Raw genomic sequence first — 19119 nt, 5'->3', positions numbered from 1 at the left:
TAGAAAAGAAAGGATGAGAAGCATGAACATTTCTGTCCCTTTTCTTGGGGAGGGCAAAAAGCACAATCTGCAGGGACCAAAGTTTAAAACACCCAGATGTTTATGCCAAGAGCTCCCTTGTTCTGTCCCGCTGAGAAACACACCTCAGTGTAAAACCGAACGTAGCCAGAGGTGAAGCCAACCACGATGCACGTCCAGTCAGGGCGGCCTGTGGAGCTCCTGGTTCACAAAGATACACTCAAGTTAAAAACAAATCCCATTCTAAGCCAGAGACATAGAAAAGTGTCATGTAAGGACACTACTGATGCATATACATCCTTACCTCTTCTGACTTGCCAGTGGAATACACAATACACTACTCACACATTCACTAGAAACAGAAACACAAAATTAGTGGTTTTCCCTTGTTGTGAAATTTTACTCCACACAAGAGATCTTGCCATGTCAGCCCTTTGAAAGTTTTAATAATTTATTAATGTAGTACACCATCTATCAAATTCACAATAAGAATCAAAAAAAGTCCTTTCACTTTAAAGACATTTTCAATTACAAGTTCAAGAGTGCCCAAACAGACTTTTTGTACCTTGTTAATGGTCTTTCATAAATCAGACTGATTATTCTGTCAGTACTGTTCAGCAGATTCAAGCTGAATTTCATGTGCCTAAAGGTAAATTATTTCTTCTGATATATAATAGTATGTCATAAAAAAACACTTTTTTTTTAAAGAGCTAGCTGAATCATACACATCAAAATAAATTTTTGAAATATCCAATTAGGCAGATTTTATATCAACTGCCTTTCAGTGCCTTATAATTTGAGAGCATCTGAATACGGTCTTCCCAGTTAACACAATAACTGAGCATGCTCAGTGACAGGCAAAGCATGCAGAAGGCAAGCAGATGAGCATGCCTCAATATCTCAGTTCAGAAGTTATTGAATGGTTACCATGATACAAAGTTTTACACTGTCTGGGGAAACAGAAGCAGTACAAAGGTTTTATGAGACAGCATAGAATTCAAGATGACATCCCAAATAGCATTTAAAGCATAAATGCAAGTAGTACTGTTTATTATTCATATTCCAGGTCACCTCCATTTCCCAAAGAGTGGTTCAATAAGCAGGGTAGAGAATTAGAGAAGGAAAGCTTTCTAAATGCAAGGTTGAGATGAGTTGCAATTTCATTACATCCTCAAAGTAATGTTGAATATCTGAGCGATATCTCATCTTGCAATAGTACCTTAGCCACCACAGAACATTCTCAGTTAAAGGCAACTTTGGGGAAAGGAAAAAAAAATACAACCAAAAAACCAACCAAAACCAGTCAAATCTTTTGATAATTGGACAGTAATTAACATATTAACACCTCCACAGAATAATAAATCAAAATGTGTTGAATATAAGTGCCCCTATCTAAACAGAGCTACCTGTTTCATAGGGTAACATCCCTTAGGGCTGTAACAGTAGTAAGAAACAAACCCTCAAATAGAATTTTTTCTAACAAAAAATGTCAGGATAATTTAAAATGCATAGCAATATCAGATTTACAAAAGGATTATGATTTCCACAGATTGGAGAGAAGCTGATGAAATCAACACCTCCTGCAGCAAACAGAAGGCTGAAAGCATTAGGGAGTATGTTCAAAGGCAGACAGCAACTCAAGGCTGCAAATGACACAGCAAAGTGCAAAATTTTATTCCATATGGGAGATTCAAAAAAGCATCTGCCTGGTTATTTGAAGATAGATGAAGGAAAAATATTGTATAAATACCAAATGTATGACCAAAGCAAATTTTCCAAGTCCCTAAGCGACTTAGAGCCCAAAACCATATTTTGATCAGAGAGGTGACTTTATGTTTGTTTGAATGAGGTTTTGAAAATGAAGAGAAGTATTTCTAGAACAACTTCATACATTTCCAGTGGCAACATTCCCTAAGAAAATTTCATCTCTACTATAAAAGATTTTTCAAGAAAGTACTTTTTTTTTTTTCCCCTTCTAGAATAAGAATTTATAAAAAGCATGTCTAAATTACAGACAAATACACTGATTTCCAGAGAACCATTATTTTAATTTGTAAGAACTTGTTCTATGATACCACACAATACACAGGAGTGAGCTTTGCAGATACTGCTTCTCACAAGCCATGTTACTCTATTTGTTTCCAACACTAATATATAAAACCACAAATGCACTCAGATGAAAGGAAAAAGAGAACAAGTAAAAATCAGGTTACTAATTGCTAAACATGAAAATAGCATCTTAATCACAGCTGCATTTCAACACTTACCCTTCTTCAACATTCAGAGAGCCACTCCAGCCAACAGCATACTGCATTTCCTCCTTTCCCTTGTCACTGTGCTTCCATTTAGCTGCCACGAAGAATAAAGACACCATCTATAAAACTCCAACGTTTTGCATTGCACAAATAGTTCTATTTTTACTTTTTCTCTTTGGTACCATATATCCTACCACACTTAGATTAAGTGCCAATTACAAACCTTTTAGAGCATAATAGTAAAAATATATTCTTAGTGACTTTTCCAAAGGACTCATAGAAATTCTTAGAAATTTACATGGAATAAGACACTAAAATTTTGAAATGCCTAGTTTTGTTTAAAAATATTTATACAGTAATCCATCAAATTTTAAAAGGTTCAATTCAGGAAACAGGGATCCTTAGGAAAGATGTACTAAGCAAGGAAAAACTTCTGGGAACACTACTGAACATGAGCTACAATGAATAAAAAATTTTAATTTTAACTGCCAAAAAGAACATAAGTACCCCATATTAAATGTGACAATCTTTAATCATTGCATCATAATTCAAGATTAGAAGACACCATACTTTGTTATTCACAGGGTGCTGATATAGCTGGCATTTGATTGTTGAATCATCTACCAGGTATCAGTGGACAACCAAAACTAAGTTAGTGTTGTGTGCCATTTGTCTGACACCTAAAACCTGAGGCATAGGGACACTTCTGCCCAGTGGGGGACAGTTGTCACTGTAAAGCTCATCAGAGGCAGTTCTCCAGTGATATAAATCACTTTTTTATGCTTGACCCAATAAGAACTTAATGAGGAGTACTGCCATTTTTCCAATTTTGATGACAAATTAGCAACCGGTCTACAGCAGATTTAGAATAGGCAGCTTTGCAAGGAATGACAAAGCAGTACGACAACTCAATACAATCTGCCCAGCTATGCAAATCTGAGTTTCAACACTCTGATTTTTTGTTTTAAAATGCCATAATAGTCCCCATATCACAACGTTTCCCTTCATCTTCCTCACATCATCCACTGCAGCCATCAAAAGACCAGAACTCCAAACAACAGCGTATCTACAAACAGCAGCTGGCTGATGAGTGCTCATATAATACTAGTGATACCTTTAAAAGTTCCCAGAGCCCTACTTTAGAATAAAATACAAAGCCACCCGTTGTTCAAGATGGTATTCAAGAATTTTCTATGAAAGGTGGAATTTCAAGAAGATTCACATTAATACTCCTTTCCAAGAGGGATACTGGATTAGGTAATTTTTTAAGGGAAAACTGAGGTCAAGCATTTCTTTATAGCTAAAACCAAAACTTTTGCTTTTCTTACTGAGAAAAATTAATGCCAACGTCTCATTTTAAAACAACTGGATAGTTATAACATTATAACATATAACACGTAACATATGCATTTTATGTGACAAAATAGTTTCCGCAGATCAAAAACAGCTGAGAAGTAAAGACAAAGCAACTTACTTGACAAGCAGCACCTAGAAAATGCATGATGTGTACTATAAAACACCTCAAAATTCTTGAAGGTGTGATTTGGGGGATAAACAGAAGGCAGTAGGGCAAATAAATCTTGCTTTGGTTACTATAGTGTCCTGGCATAAACACTCAGCGGAATGGATACTTACGCACTAAAAAGACTGCTTTCTGGTCATTAGCTATTACCATCAAGTCATTGGTTGGTGATAAGGACAAAACACAGTCCTGAAGCCAGTAATTTCGCTGGTTCTTGGAAGTAGATTCCTCTTCTTCCTACAGGTAAAGCTTTAGTCAATGGATGCAACAATTTTTATACACAGCAGAACTTGCAAGACCTATGGGAACAATCTGGCTTGCCCTCCATAGCAGCGCCAAATGGACTTTTTATTGCTGCCCACGTCACTTCAGCTCCAACGTGCATGAAAAGCCCCGAGAAATGCATCAGCCTTGTACTCATTTTGTATGTTTACAAATCAGAAAACAAAAAAGCACTCATCACTAGCTCTACTCAAATTATCTCCTTTTAAAGAGACACTATGAGAATGAGATCTAAAGTTTTAAAATCATTGGTTAGAAAGTGGAGAGAATCTCTTTAGTTATTCTCATTACAATCCATACTCAAAATGAAGAATTTATCCAAGCTCATACATTGACCAGCATTAAGCAAATACATGCACATATGAAGAAGGTAACTAAGCTGGTATTCACATGGCACCAGGTATCAGGTGCCATTCCACAAAGCAACTCCACAACGAAACAATTCCAAACTAAATAGTGCCAAGTGTTAAAGGTATCAAGATGGCTAAGTAAAAATTTAGACACCATCCTCATGTACAAGAGCAAAAAAATTGTATCTTTTTTCCTTGGGGCAACAAGCCAAATATTTTATTATGGCACAAACAAAGTAGCTCCTGCTAATCATAGTTCAAAGTCAGGAAGTTACAGCCTTGAAGTGAACTGCTGCAAAGTTCTCAGAGTTGATACGCCTGGTTAGTTAGAGTCATCCTCTTATCCAATCACAGCAACACACTTTTCCTCATCCACAGACTCCATTTCCACTTCCACATCCAACCCTACCTCCTCTTAACTCTGCAAAATATTACTCCATCCTCTAATATCTCAAAGCAGCTATGCATAAATAAAAAAACCAACAACTTCAGTGCAATCATTTTCTGATTCATTCTATTTATTCTGTTACAGAAAAGTTGCAACCACTTGAAAATCTGCCCATTTACTCCCAGCAGAAAAATAAACACCAAACTGTAGGAAGAATTTGCATATCATGCTCTTAATCAGCTATTCATTGTATTTATTTCCTTGCATAAGCTTGTACCATAAAAATGGTTACTGTGCACATAGAAATACACTGTGTATCCATGATAAAGTCTACATTAGCACATACAAAAATTGTTAACTACTGTTGTCCACACAATCTCCTAATTTGTGTATGAGAACCTATTTTCATGTGATTTTTGTCTGTTGATGGATGCCAAATTCTTTAGCAACAATTTCCCCCTATTTACTGGCATTTTTCAAGACTTTACAAAAAGGCAATGAAGTTATCTGATATATTAATAACAATTTTAACTCCTCATGGCAGAGATAAATGTGTCATGTGCAAAAACACACAAGCAAAAGCCAAAGAAAAGCCTTGTACTAATTTTTAATGTCATGATTTTCAGACTGAGAAAAAAGAAACAGAAATTAAAGGCTCATCGTAAGATTAAAAGGAATTACAACAGTATTTCAGGCAGAAAATTTAAAATTATCTGTAAGCATGAACAAAGAACTTGAAATACAAAGACATAAAACATCACCATCCCATAGTAGCTACAAAAACAAGCTAAGGGTTAAAACAGGGAAAGCACTGAATTTGTCAAAACAAACTTAAAGGTGAAAGACAGAATTATTAAAATCTGCATTTAAGAAAAGACATCATCATTCCTACAAAACAACTAATCAGATCCATAAAAGGACACCTTATAAAAAAACAGAACATTTTTTAAATTTTCAATGCCCTCACAGAAATTGCTATGCTCCTTGAAACAGATACCTGTCCAGGGCACAAATAATTCCAAGAAACAATGAATCTTTCACCAACTATAATACAAATCAGGAGTTAAAAGTTTAAACAAGGGAATCGATTGTTATATTTTACTAATAGTTCTCGTGCACTCATTTTGCTGTGTGTTCAGACACATAGGCTGCTGTATTTATTTGCTCCTACACAGAACAACCTCTTTGCTGTGTATGATAGCAAACCCTTTCTGAAGTTTGGCCTGGGATCACTGGTAACTTTTAGAGGAAAATCTGCACGTAAAGGACGCAAGAAAGATGCAAACCACTTGGCAGAAAAGTGATATTTAAAACAAAAGAGTGAAAATTTGAACTATTTCAATTTAGAAATGCCTGCTGGTTCCATCAAATTACAACAAAAGTAGAAAACCAAGTATTTGTTCCACACATTCAGGAATTTGTAAACATTACAGTACATCCAATAAAAGATGTGGCCTGAGAAACACACTCATTTCATGACAATTACAGTGCAGCAGAGTACCCATCATATTTAAAAGGTTTTACACCCTGTCATTCCTGACAGTGTTAGTGATTAATCCCTGGGAGACCTCATGCTCATTTCAATTTGTCTGTCACCTCACCTGAAAAATCTGTTTCTCTGCTGAATAGTCACAAAGATACACAATGCCCAACAGCTTGGGCATCCTTCCCACACACTTAGAAAAAGACAGCCGGTAAAGGGTTTGTTAGCAAGGTGAGGTCTGGATTTCTTAGCACTCTTAGAGGGAATTAATCAAATAATTCTGTTGAGATGATTCATTCAGCTGCAAAGGATTTCTACAAGCAGACTACTGACATCTCATTAAGTCAGCTGGCTGTGGGAAGGCTCAGCCTTACAAGCAAACCACTTGGCAGAAAAGTGATATTTAAAACAAAAGAGTGAAAATTTGAACTATTTCAATTTAGAAATGCCTGCTGGTTCCATCAAATTACAACAAAAGTAGAAAACCAAGTATTTGTTCCACACATTCAGGAATTTGTAAACATTACAGTACATCCAATAAAAGATGTGGCCTGAGAAACACACTCATTTCATGACAATTACAGTGCAGCAGAGTACCCATCATATTTAAAAGGTTTTACACCCTGTCATTCCTGACAGTGTTAGTGATTAATCCCTGGGAGACCTCATGCTCATTTCAATTTGTCTGTCACCTCACCTGAAAAATCTGTTTCTCTGCTGAATAGTCACAAAGATACACAATGCCCAACAGCTTGGGCATCCTTCCCACACACTTAGAAAAAGACAGCCGGTAAAGGGTTTGTTAGCAAGGTGAGGTCTGGATTTCTTAGCACTCTTAGAGGGAATTAATCAAATAATTCTGTTGAGATGATTCATTCAGCTGCAAAGGATTTCTACAAGCAGACTACTGACATCTCATGAAGTCAGCTGGCAGTGGGAAGGCTCAGCCTTACAATTAACAGACCAGCCCTGCTACTCTCAGCAGAACGAGTTGTGCAGAGAAATGTTTTTCCCCCTTTAAAGAGCAACTGTGTTGTTCCATCCCACACAGGTAGTTTAAACTCTCCTGCAGCACCATCCACACATCACAACATAAAAGGAGCACTGGTGATCCTTAGGAGGATGTCTATGCCAGTAATTAATTATTTAGGATTTTTTTATTTATATTAATTCACGATTCACTGCCATGCCCTACTGTTTCTGACTCGCTACAAGACAAAAAGGTTGCCCTCAGGCGCAGCAGCACAGGAAGATGGACGTACACTTTGGTGAGAAAAGCCCAACAGAACACAAGAATATGAGCAATTATCTCAATAGGTAACATCCATGTTATATTTAGAAAAAACCTATGGGAACAAGAGACAAAAAAGCAGTCACATTTAAAACACAGGTCAAGACCTTTCTTGCCCAGGTAACAGTTACATAGGAGGAAAAAACCAAAACACACCCACAAAATAATGGAAAAGTCCTCTATAATAGGGAAGTTAGTTATAAATAAATAAATAAATAAATATACACACATATATACATATGAACTTACAGGTTCTTGTAATTCTGCTTCATCCCAGGCTCCCCAGCCACCATCTTCCCAGCTTGTTGATTTGCCTGCTTTAAGTGAAAAAAGACTTGTCACAGGAATACAGCATAGGCGACAAAATAATCATTTTCCTTTCCCCGCTAATGCATTACAACTTGTTTATGACAGATACTAAAGGAGTTCTGCTGAAACAACTCTTAAGTGTCTTGTTTTTCTATATTTTATTTACTTCCATTTTGGACACTATGGAAGAGTATTAACAGGAGATGTACCCAAGATACAAAAGGGAACAATGGCACAGGAAAATTCATCTGTGACCACAAAACATCTGAGCCAAGCAGCAAAGCAAAAGCTGAAGGTTTGGCCTCTGATGAGAAAATGAGCACAAGGGTCTTGTTCATTCACATCTTTGCATGACAACAGAGAGGAAAATTAATGAGACACTGATCAGTTTCAATCATGCAATTCAGAAACCTCAGAGTAAGCAAAAGCTTACAAAATACCTCAAACACCTGAGAAAACAAAGATTAACAGATACAGGCCTACTTCTTTAGTTGTAAGAGTGAAAGTTCTTTTGTAAGAACAATGTTCAGTTGTAAGTGGAACTTCTTTTTTTCACCTAAAAATACAGAACTTGAAATAAATTGAAAAGCCACAGGCATTTAGTAGTAGCAGCTGTACAATTCTCAGACACTACCACCCCTGGGACCCTCAATAAATCAACATCATTGTAGTTCAATAGAAAAGCCAAGGACTGACTTCCATCCAAGCATGCACTAGAGTGTAATCTGAAGCAGTAACATCGAATCCAAGAGTTTTCCAAGGATTTCTTTCAAGTTTTTCCATTAACTGCTGTAATAGCAAATTTGACCTAAAAAAGTTTTCTAGCACATTGTCTCAAATGAGCTTAAATTTAGTTCTAAGCAAGTAAAATTCTGCCATTTTGGATGGCCAAACAGTACAGACAAGAAGGTTTGGGTCAAGAACAATTTTATTTGGTCTAAAAACTCGTAGTTCTGTTACGACCAAGCAAGGAAAGGCTGAACAACAAAACAGAAATCTGCAATCTCTCTGTTTAGTTACATTTTAAATCTTCTGCATGGCTAACGAAGACAAAAACCTTTGAAAAAAAAAATTTTCATTTAAGACAGACTTTTCCCCAATGCTGTCAAGAAGGTATTTTAGGAGGATGTAGAAGACAAAATGCCCACCCCATTTTACCTCTGTGAAATGGAAAGGTCTGTACCATCTGCAAAATGGGCAAGCCAAGCAGTTGTACTGCATTATCATCAATGCAAATATAACTGCACTGCTATTTCAGACACCACTATATAAGCAACAAGCTTCCAAGGGTCACAGTCTCATCTTGTATTTGAGGTTGAAAATTTTTGCAGTGTACAAACACATAAAGGAAAATTATGGCAAATACTGTTGAATACAGTAACCACAAGGAGAAAACAGTAGCTAACTTCAATGTTTAGATTAAGATAGCTAATGAAACTCTACTTCTGCTCACATTTTATTATCTAAAAAGATCTTTTAAAAAATCTCCTTCCTATAAAATTCATGGAGGAAAGAAATCTGTCCATGTGCCATAGCCCAGAGAAAAACAGAACCATATCTAAGAAACACAGCTGGGGCCAATGTCTTCCCTGCAACACAGAGCAGATCAACCCTCCCCAGAAACCGCAGCCACTTCAATTCTGAAACTGAACACCCACAACATAAAACTGCAGCTGTGAGGATTCTTGCTGCCTCTGTGAATAGCCACAATTTTGTGGTAGTTGTCATCATGATGGGATGATACTAGATAAATGAAAAAAGATGGGAAAATGATGTAATGGTGAGTCACCACTCCACTGACAAAACTGCAGAGATCTTTTGGAACTGTGTGTGGCCTGCTCTGCAAAGCCAGCACCCTCTCCAGCTTACAAGCATTTACAAGCCTGCTCCCTCATATCCATCCTTCTCATTGGACAGATCATCCCAGGATGTGCCATCATATGTATTTCTCAAGGCCTGCATCCATCTTGCCTTCCCTTTACACATTGCTTCTTATTTTAAGAAGAAATTAAATTAAAACTGTTTTCTTATTCACATCATTCTTACTATTTTGACATTTCACCCATGTGACGAATAGCAAAGCAAGGCATTAAACAACAGACAACAATCCCCGGAAAAATGGATAGAGGAGACACTGTCATAAAGTAACTCAAAGCACCAGTTATTCACCTGTGGAAAAGAATTATAAAGTATTCCATGGAGGTTACCAGCTTGCACAGCTTTTCCCACTCACCAGCACTTGATAAGGTTGGTCCAGTCAGAGTGCAAGTCCTGTTACTACGGTCCAAGTTCTGTTACTACGATTTTAAGAAACCATCCCCCACCATTTCCTTTAGTAACATCACAGATCAGAACTAGCAACGGTGGAACATAACACATTATCTAATAAACAATACCTAAGCAAGCCCTAAACAGCTGCAACACGATGACTTTTTCCAGACCCTCTTCAGGAAAAAAAATGTTAAAAATAGAACAAACTTTCCTGCACAAATCTCTATTTCCATTCAACTCTGTATCTGACTAGTAGTAGATGTCTTATAAACAGTTCTCCTTACTTGGATAAAGCAGCAGCAATATTCCAGATTTTGCTTTACTATGGAGATTGCAAAAATAAAAGTTCATCTACTGGATTTACATGAACGACTTTATGTAAATTAAAATTCTTTAATGTGAAGCACATAGCATCAGCACATTTGAAACTTAAGAGCTGGTTTAAATGCTGCACATGTGCAACACTGGTGTTAATACATAAGAGAATTCATTTAAGCACATTTATCATTAAACATAATACCTACAAGAACAATTTTTACCTACAAGAATGTTTTGTTTAAAAGACAAGAACAGAGGAGAGAGAAAAAAAGCACAACAGATCGAGACCACTAAGGTCTAACTGGCATTTAACAGGTCAAATTCAATATGAAAGATGTTTTTACTCATTTCCCAAATTACAGAATAGACACCTGAGCACAGAGAACTGCCAGTGCTCTTCCTTCCAGGGAGCACCATGACCTGGGGCAGGCAGCTGAAGCCTTTCCTTCCTGCCCTTATATTTACATTCCAATTCCATGCAGAGATTATTGGAGTATGTGCTTGGACACATGGATTGAAGTCCCATCCATGCTTTATGAATATACAACTTTACTAGATAATAGTGCAAGAAATTATTGCTTAACCATGAGAGTTGCAGGTTTTCTTCTACGCATGTTTACTGCAATTCTGACACCACAGAATTACATAACTACAAAAGAAATCGAAGCAGTTTCTTTTTTCTTCAGGCCAAGGAATTTTAGAAACAGCTTAAAATCTTCTTGAAATCATAGAGCATTTATTCCCAAAGCTCCTCCAATGTGAGGACTGACAAATACATAAGGCTATTTTACCAACATTACAAGGAAGCCTTTGAGACTAGTTTTATATTTGTTCTCTCTTCTCACTTCAGGCATCCTTAAGTGGGGAAAAAACCCCAAAAGTACAACTAATAGTCTTCTAATCACAAAAATAACCACTTGAGTATTTTTTCTTCCTTAAGGAGGTCACAATTGTTTTGACAAAGTGAAAAATTACTAAATTACTAAATTAAAAATAATCCAGGTACTACATAGATTGTTTTTTTTTAAGTAATAGTGCAAAGGTCCATGGCTTACAGTTATAACTTAGCCCCAAAACCAAAACTTGAAATACCAGAGGGGAAAAGAACCAAAGGCCATAGGAGACAAATTAAACAGATTACATACACAACACAGTATTCCATACTTTTTCTCAGATGCAAGCAATGTCTTAAGTTACAGCAAGAAAGAATGAAGGCTATGCTATAAAGGAGGTGTTAAAGCAGCAAAAAACTCAGGCGAAAAGATAATTTGGATGAAGTACACTGACAGCATTCTGTCAGGTGTGCTGAGAGCATGTAATTTACTCTTCCCCATATCTGAGATGTATTAGCTGCTACAAATGCAACCCAATTCATGCAGTGCCTATTTTAATGACCCTTTACAGGAAAACTGAAAGAAAGAAATACTAAATATAAATACTACAATCTGGAAAGGGAGAATCTGATTAAAGAGGCAGCGAAAAAGACCTTGTAATAAGAGTATTCAATAGGAATATAACTGATTCAACAAGACTGATACAGAAGCAGCCAACAACAACCCTAATGCTAAATGCAATCTAGAACTTCATTTTGTAATGTATTTTTTTCTTTGTAACCTTGTTGGCAACTCTGAAATAAAAAGCCTGGCCGTCTGTATTTCTGAACTAAATCAGCTGATCCAGATAAAGCAAAGTGTACAAGTCCGAAGATGTTGTTTAGAGGAACTGGGCTGAAGAGCACTTTTTAGGCTGCTGTCAATGTAAGAAGGCAGGATTTCAGAAAGGAGTTTCTCTGACATGCTTAAGCCATCGCTTCCACTGCAAAAAGAAGCAGCAAAGTGATACCTTGTAGCTCTGAGAAAGCCCTCAGGTCAGGGGATCAATTTTTTTCTTCCCCTGAATAAGAACAAACTCACTATCATAAATGGAGATACCATTGCTTGGGAACTCTCAAGGTCAAGTTTGGGTTTGCTGGCTTTTTTCCTTATTAATTTCATTTAGGTAACAGGAGATAAACACACCTGGGAACTAAAAATATCTTCACATCAAGAAAGTACTGATTTTTCTGATTCATCTTAACACCTCCACAGTTCATCTAGCAGCAGTCCTACCTGGCTATGCTACTGAATTGCTGTCATCAAGCCTATAAAATGTCCTAAAACACAGTTCAAGTTGTGAGTGTACTAGAAGAACAGAAACACACATTGCTCTAAATAAATTGTAGTTAAATTCTTCAATTTATAAAGATTATAGGAAATTTTATCTGTCTTGCTCTACTTTCTGCTCTGTTCAGGTAAGCATCCATTAATTAATTTCTGAATGCTAAAATTCTGTCATGTCTGCAAAGCTTTGTCACATGTTGCGAGTAAGATGGATTTTTTCCTTCATGTGCATGCCTTTATTTTAGACAGCTTTATAAGAAAGTTAACTGTTACAGCCGTTTCCCGGTCCAGCCAACAAAACCCAAAACCTCTTCAACAGCAGCCCAAAACATCTTCAACACATCAAGATGTCAAATTAAATGTGGTGCAAACACTTTCTATTCCCAGTACTTGCAGAGTTAGAACAGCAGTTTTCAGAGCCACTTAGACACCACTAGGCTCAGGTTCCACAGAGGATTTGTGCCTCATTAGCAGCATTACTCTTCTCAAGATTCTTAAATTCTCATGCTTGTTTAAGTCCTCCTCATTAAAATATGAAAAAGCACTCCAACCTGCATTTTCCTAAAGAATAAAGATACAGCAACTCCATATGAAGCATCCTTAACCAGCTCACTCTGTAACACCAGGTGAATTTACTTAAAGCACGTGAGCCAACACCTGTTAATCTATTCCAATAGTGACAATAAAAAGTAGATATATTTTCCTCCATGGCAGATCAATGCTCAAGTAGTCTACAAACATTTCTTACATTATTCCAGCATGGCATCAGTGGCAATTTTAACAGATGACTGCATAACACAAAGCACATGAACCTTTTCTTCCAGTGTTTACTGAGTGAGCAGGAAACAGGCACCTGCAGAAGTGACTTCACAGAAAGCTCAGAGGAGGAGGAAGCTTTCTTTTCCTCCCAGTTTACCAGACAAGTGTATCATTTGCACAAACGAGACAATCTGTTGGGCTGCAGGGAAAACTGAAGTGAAGCTGTGGTTGATAGGATGCTTTCCTTCATCTTGTTCTACTGCAGAATGTGTTTAAATGCTTACCTGTATAAAGAAAGGGGGGAAAAAATCAAGTCCCCTTGGAATAAAAATCCAGCTTTGTTTTTTACTTACCAACATCTGTGTTTTTAATATATGCAACAGTTTGCTAAGCCTTTCAAGTAAAATTTGAAATTGACAACCTAGATAAACTTTTATATAAACAAAATATACTGTTTTAAATACAAGATTACACATTACAGGGTTTTTACTCAAATTAAAGACATCTAACTTCAAAACTGGACTAAAGTCACAGTATCACATCATGATTTAGAAGTGTATCCTGCCTGCACTTTTTGAAGCAAGCAAATTCTCTTCATTTAAAATTTACTGCAAAAATCCTTTTACAATAATAACCCTAAATTTTATTCCAGCAAATACATCCACAGAAAATACTTTGGCTGGTTCTGTTAGACCTAAAATATGGCTGAAGTTAAAACAGCATTAAAAACTTCCTTGCCCTATAACTAAGAAACAAAAAAAGAGAAGGCCTACAGCCTCCACTAAAAACCCTAAACCCCACACACTGAGCATTCCAGAGGCATCTGTTCAAAAATATTTGTTACCCAAAACCTGACAGGAATTCTTGAAAATTCTACTCAACACTTGAAACATTAAGTTATGACTAAAATAATTTGTTAACTCAAATGTTCTTTGTTAAATAAAAATATTTCATATACATTTATTTCCCTTGGGTAGCCATCATTTGTAACTACAACCTTAATGTACTAGCAAGAGTTTTCACACAAATGAAGCGTAGGTTTAAAAAAAAAAGAAAGCAGAAGAAAAGTTTTTTTTTTTCCTGAGAACCTAAGAGTTTTGACAGATGTTTGCCAGTATTTATATAATTGTTTGCATAAAAATAAACACAGTTTAAGTTGAGAACTAAAGTTTGATTTGAAAGCAAATTAACATCTTCTTTGTTGAACTTACTAGCAAAAAAATCCTAGGTTATTTTTTTCCCTGTAGAGTAAAACTATAAAAACAAACTAAGATGCAAGTTTTTAAACATGCAACCTAATTAAACTACTGTTTTAAAACAGTACATTCTGTCAACAGAAGAGTTTTTAGCAAAGCATTCCCTGATAAAAACCACAATTTACTCACTTCTAATTTAAGATACCTAGGCAAGTTGAAGCAGCACTTCCCCCTTGTCAAACACAAATGCATCAAGAATTTCTGCTTCAAAAATCACTAAGTTACAATCTTATGTCTAAACCACTCTGGGAACTCTCACTTGCTGACATTTATACTTATTTATAATCAACCATGAAAACAGCTGTGGTAGCGAAAAATTACAGGCACAAATCCAAAAGATTTCAATGAATCTAAATGAGCATTATTTTGAAAAACACTCACTTCTGCCTCAGTGACTGAATAAGCAAATATAAAAATAGTCCAGAAGACAGCCAATCCATTAAAATGGAACAGCAGCCATGCATTTCTTTGCTTCTATTATTTTGGTAGTTTTACAACATACTAAACATTTTCTCTTTATGGCTGCCATTTGATAAATCCACTCCAATAAAATATCCAAGTTATTTTACACAAACACCTCTCATGTATCATCAAATAAGAGAAAAATATTTAATTTCTTTCAACACCTACTTTTAGAAACACAAACACATTCCAATCCTTTGCTTTTATCTTCAGAATTCAAGAGATAGTAACCAAAGCCTTCTGCTTCCAGAATCCCACCTTTAGATACAGATGATACCAAAGAAAAGCCATCTGGAACTTGTTATGCATTTTTCAAAAACTGTTAAGAGTTACAAAACAAGCAGCAGCAGAAAACTGTTTTCTACCAAAAGTTTTGCACACAGAAGTTTTAGTGGCAAAACCAACTAGCTGAACATATAATGCACTTTTAAAGGTTTTTAACACTTGTTGTGTCATCTTTTTAACAAGACGTGTAGTTACAGGATAAGGACCAGTGGCTTTAAACAGGGAATCAATTTATACTGTATATTAGGAAGATTTATTTTTTAATAATAAGGAAGATGAGGCACCAGAACAGATTGCACAGAGAAGCTGTGGATACCCCATCTCTGGAAGTGTTCAGACAGGCTGGATGGGGCTTTGAGCAGCCTGGTCTGGTGAAAAGTGTCCCTGCCCAAGGCAGGGGAGTTGAACTCGATTAACTTTAAAGATCAGTTCAAACACAAATCATCCTATGATCTCCACTCTTGTAATTCCCCTCAGGCATTTTAGACTTTTAAAATAAGCACCTCAAAGTTTTCTCTTAAAGCTCTGTCCACGGCTGTGAGGATTTTTTACAAGCATCCTCATTAACCTCTTCAAACACTTTCCTTCCCTACTGTTGTCAGAAACCAAAAAACATCAGCCAGATATAGTTTGTATATTTTGGGGGGGGATTACATCTATACACACACACACACACACACACACAGTGTACAGTTAATACAGTATGCAATAACAAATACAAGAAACAGTGTTTTAACTCACTCTGGTTTCTAGCGTGGGCATGGATCTGCTGAGAACGCAGCTTCTGTGTCAGGCAGCTCAGCCTGCACTGCCTCACACAGCAGAAACACGATCCACAACTTCAGACTGTATCTGCTTTAAGATTCGTTGTCTTTTAATTTAAGGTGTAAGCTAAACCTTTAGTACACTTTCAGCACGTTCTGCATTCCTACGTAACCTTGCATGCGCAACGTGTGTTGTCTTTAGGAGAGCGTCTTCAGACAGGTACACTCCCAGCAAGAAAACTACAAACTTTTTAAAGTTTGGGGCACGCAGGGTCAGTGGCCAAAGAACTTCACCTCCCCACTACGGAATAAGGAGTGACACCTGCGAACAGCTGCGCACCTGAAACTTCTGGACGCCAGAAAAGTCTGACTTTGCAGATGTGGCAGCTATGGCGAGACACCCACCCTGCGCCACACGGGCGACCCCGAGCACTCGGGTAACACGGCCCCCCGCCAGTGGGCCGGGGGTGGCAGCGCGGCGCCGAGAGAGCGCAGCGCTCGCAGGGACAGCCCCGCGGCCGGACGGGCCCCGCGGCCGGACGGGCCCCGCGGGGGCGGCGGGCACAGCCCCGCACCGGGGACCGGACTCACCGCTCTCCTTGCCAGCCGCGGTGCTGCCCTGGCAGCGGTGCGGACTCAGGAAGTCGCGAGCCAACTCCAGGTCCTGGAAGTGGGCGAAGGGGACGAGGGCGCAGGACATGCTCCCGCTGCCAGTAGATCCACCGCCGCCACCCAACCCGGAAATGTTCGGCTACTTCCCTCCGGCCCGGCGCGGTCCCGCGCATGGCGCATGCGCCGTGGAGGGCGGGGCCCGAAGGGGAGGTGCTGAGGCAAGAGCGCTAAAGGCAGCGCCCTGCAGGGCACCCCATTGCGATGTTTAATCGCACTTTCTGTGGAGCATTTCCTCCCAACGTCCGACATGCACTTCCCCTGGCGCAGCTTGAGGCCATTTAATCTTATCCTGTCGCTAGCTGCCTGGGAAAAAAGTGCTAGCGCCCACCATCCACAAGCTCCTCTCAAGTAGCTGTAGAGAACTATGAGATCATCCCTGAACATCCTTTTTTCCAGGCTAAACAGCCCAAACTCCCTCAGTGGGATTTTACTATCTAGACCTAATATTGAATCAGCACAGCCCAAAACCCCCATGTTACTTTGATGAATAGCAAACATGGTTAGTGAAAACAGGGTTTCTTTCAGTCTTGACTGCTCTTGTAAATATAAAGCTTTTATTTAGATTTAATGTCAACCCATTTCTATTCCTTTTCTGGACACTGCAGCATCTGAGTGACAGCAGCAGTTATGGTGATTGAGATTTGCACTGGAGTGACATCAGTACAATGCTGACAGCTGACCTGCAGCCTCCAAAACCTCCTCTTCAGGTAAGGAGAAAAAAATGTGTGACAAGAACATCAAGGGATGTTTTCTGGACCCCAAGGAAATAGAAATTTCCCTATGCATAAGACTTGACAAATTTTGAATGGCTCTCACTTGACTAGCCTTTATATGTGTACACACACACACACATATATATATGTATATAAGAACTCTTTCTTGTTTTCTGACAGGGCTCTTTTATGTGATAGATAGCAATGTATGTCTTATGTAGCTAAAAGCAGATATAACTGAGAAAAGCAGAAATAACTGAGAAAGTCCAAGGTATTCTGCAAATTTGGTTTGTGTTCTAGGTCTTCTATGTGTCTTTAAATACCTTCTAAGATTAAACAAATTTTTACTAAGAGAAGTTTCATGCCAAATGGGCTCCAGTTGGACTGTCCTAAAGGCACAGACTATAACAGGTTATAAACGCCAGAAAATCTCTTGTGAGCTTTGCAAAGAAACTGGCTTATATTTACCCAAACACCTTTTTAATGTCTTCAGCTATTCTGTTTTGTTGTAGTGATGTGCTGGTTTGAAATGTAGTGGGAAAGTTAACCCCACTGAACTGCATCTCCTCCTCCACTCTCTTCCAACAAGCAACAAAAAACTAGCAGGAATCACAATTTTGCTGAAAAGCTTGTAATAAATGCAGTACCAATAAAAGAGGGCACAAAAGAGGCAATACCCACAAGAGGGTATTCAGCATGGAACAAACACAAACACTTCCTGAAGAGAGAGAGCCTGGCATTGTTTCTTTTTGCTAGCTTTAATATAATTTCTTTGATATAGTGCACTATATTACCCTGTACTATACACTACTAGTAGTTTTAACTTTTGTATTGGTTAAGATCTTTCATCTAATAATATGCCATAATGAATAATTTATTCTGTATAAAATATACCTGAGGTGGCAGCAATGGGACTCTGCAGTGGCCATGGTGGCTTTATCTGGGTGCTGAGGAGCCATGCAGTCCCAGCCTCTTCCACGAGCCTGCAAAAACATGAGGAGTTTCTGCTTCCAGATTTCCTGCTGATACCATGGCCCCACAATGAAGTAGGTAGTATTGAATTAAAGAGTGCTAGAAACTCCATCTATGGTCTTTTCCTCTGTACGCAGGACAAGTATTCAGAGCTCAGTAATTTTGCCCTTGGCAACTACAGGAACATTTTTGTTTACATTTCAAATCTGTGTCTCCTCAGGCAATACACAGGTTAGACTTGAATTTAAGCAGATGAATAATCATGTGGCTATCCAGTAGAGAGTTGTTCAATCCTGTTTTTCTGAACAAACGTAGAATTACATGATGTGGAGTAATAGGAAGGATACTCTTCAAAAACAAGGTCACAATGTGGGAAAAGTTGAGACAAGAGGCTGGTGGATTTGCAGATGCTCTCAGTAAAATTATAGAGCCTGTAAAGAAAACTCTTTAATGATATTTTAGAATTGTAACATGCACGGTCACTAGTAATATCAACTGAATTAATAAAGAGTATGGAAGAAATTAAATTAACAACATGGTTTGTCATTCTTTAATGAAGCTTTCATCACATTATCAAAATTTTCCTCATT

The 19119-nt window shown here is 37.8% G+C and overlaps 1 protein-coding gene across 4 annotated transcripts in view; it reads right to left on the bottom strand.

The window, feature by feature from the left end:
• RAB3GAP2 (RAB3 GTPase activating non-catalytic protein subunit 2) overlaps nucleotides 1-16931 on the bottom strand; it is a 43412-nt gene extending 26481 nt beyond the window's left edge. For 2 of the 4 annotated variants that reach the window (XM_041401031.1, XM_041401033.1), the window contains exons 1-6: nucleotides 16764-16931; nucleotides 7839-7903; nucleotides 3909-4032; nucleotides 2286-2367; nucleotides 323-370; nucleotides 144-219 (exon numbers count right to left, since the gene is read on the bottom strand). In XM_041401031.1, coding sequence (XP_041256965.1) covers nucleotides 144-219; nucleotides 323-370; nucleotides 2286-2367; nucleotides 3909-4032; nucleotides 7839-7903; nucleotides 16764-16872 — 504 coding nt within the window. In that variant the 5' untranslated portion in view covers nucleotides 16873-16931. Of the gene's footprint in view, nucleotides 1-143; nucleotides 220-322; nucleotides 371-2285; nucleotides 2368-3908; nucleotides 4033-7838; nucleotides 7907-16763 lie in introns of all 4 variants that reach the window. The other 2 variants (XM_041401030.1, XM_041401032.1) reach the window with 1 other exon arrangement.
• Between the last annotated feature and the right edge of the window lie 2188 nt (nucleotides 16932-19119).

Source organism: Onychostruthus taczanowskii, unplaced genomic scaffold (genome assembly GCF_017590055.1).
Source record: "Onychostruthus taczanowskii isolate IOZ18803 unplaced genomic scaffold, ASM1759005v1 scaffold183, whole genome shotgun sequence".
Taxonomy (NCBI): Eukaryota; Metazoa; Chordata; class Aves; order Passeriformes; family Passeridae; genus Onychostruthus; species Onychostruthus taczanowskii.
The sequence above is the reverse complement of the archived record's forward strand: the minus strand, read 5'-3'. Positions and strand labels throughout refer to the sequence as shown.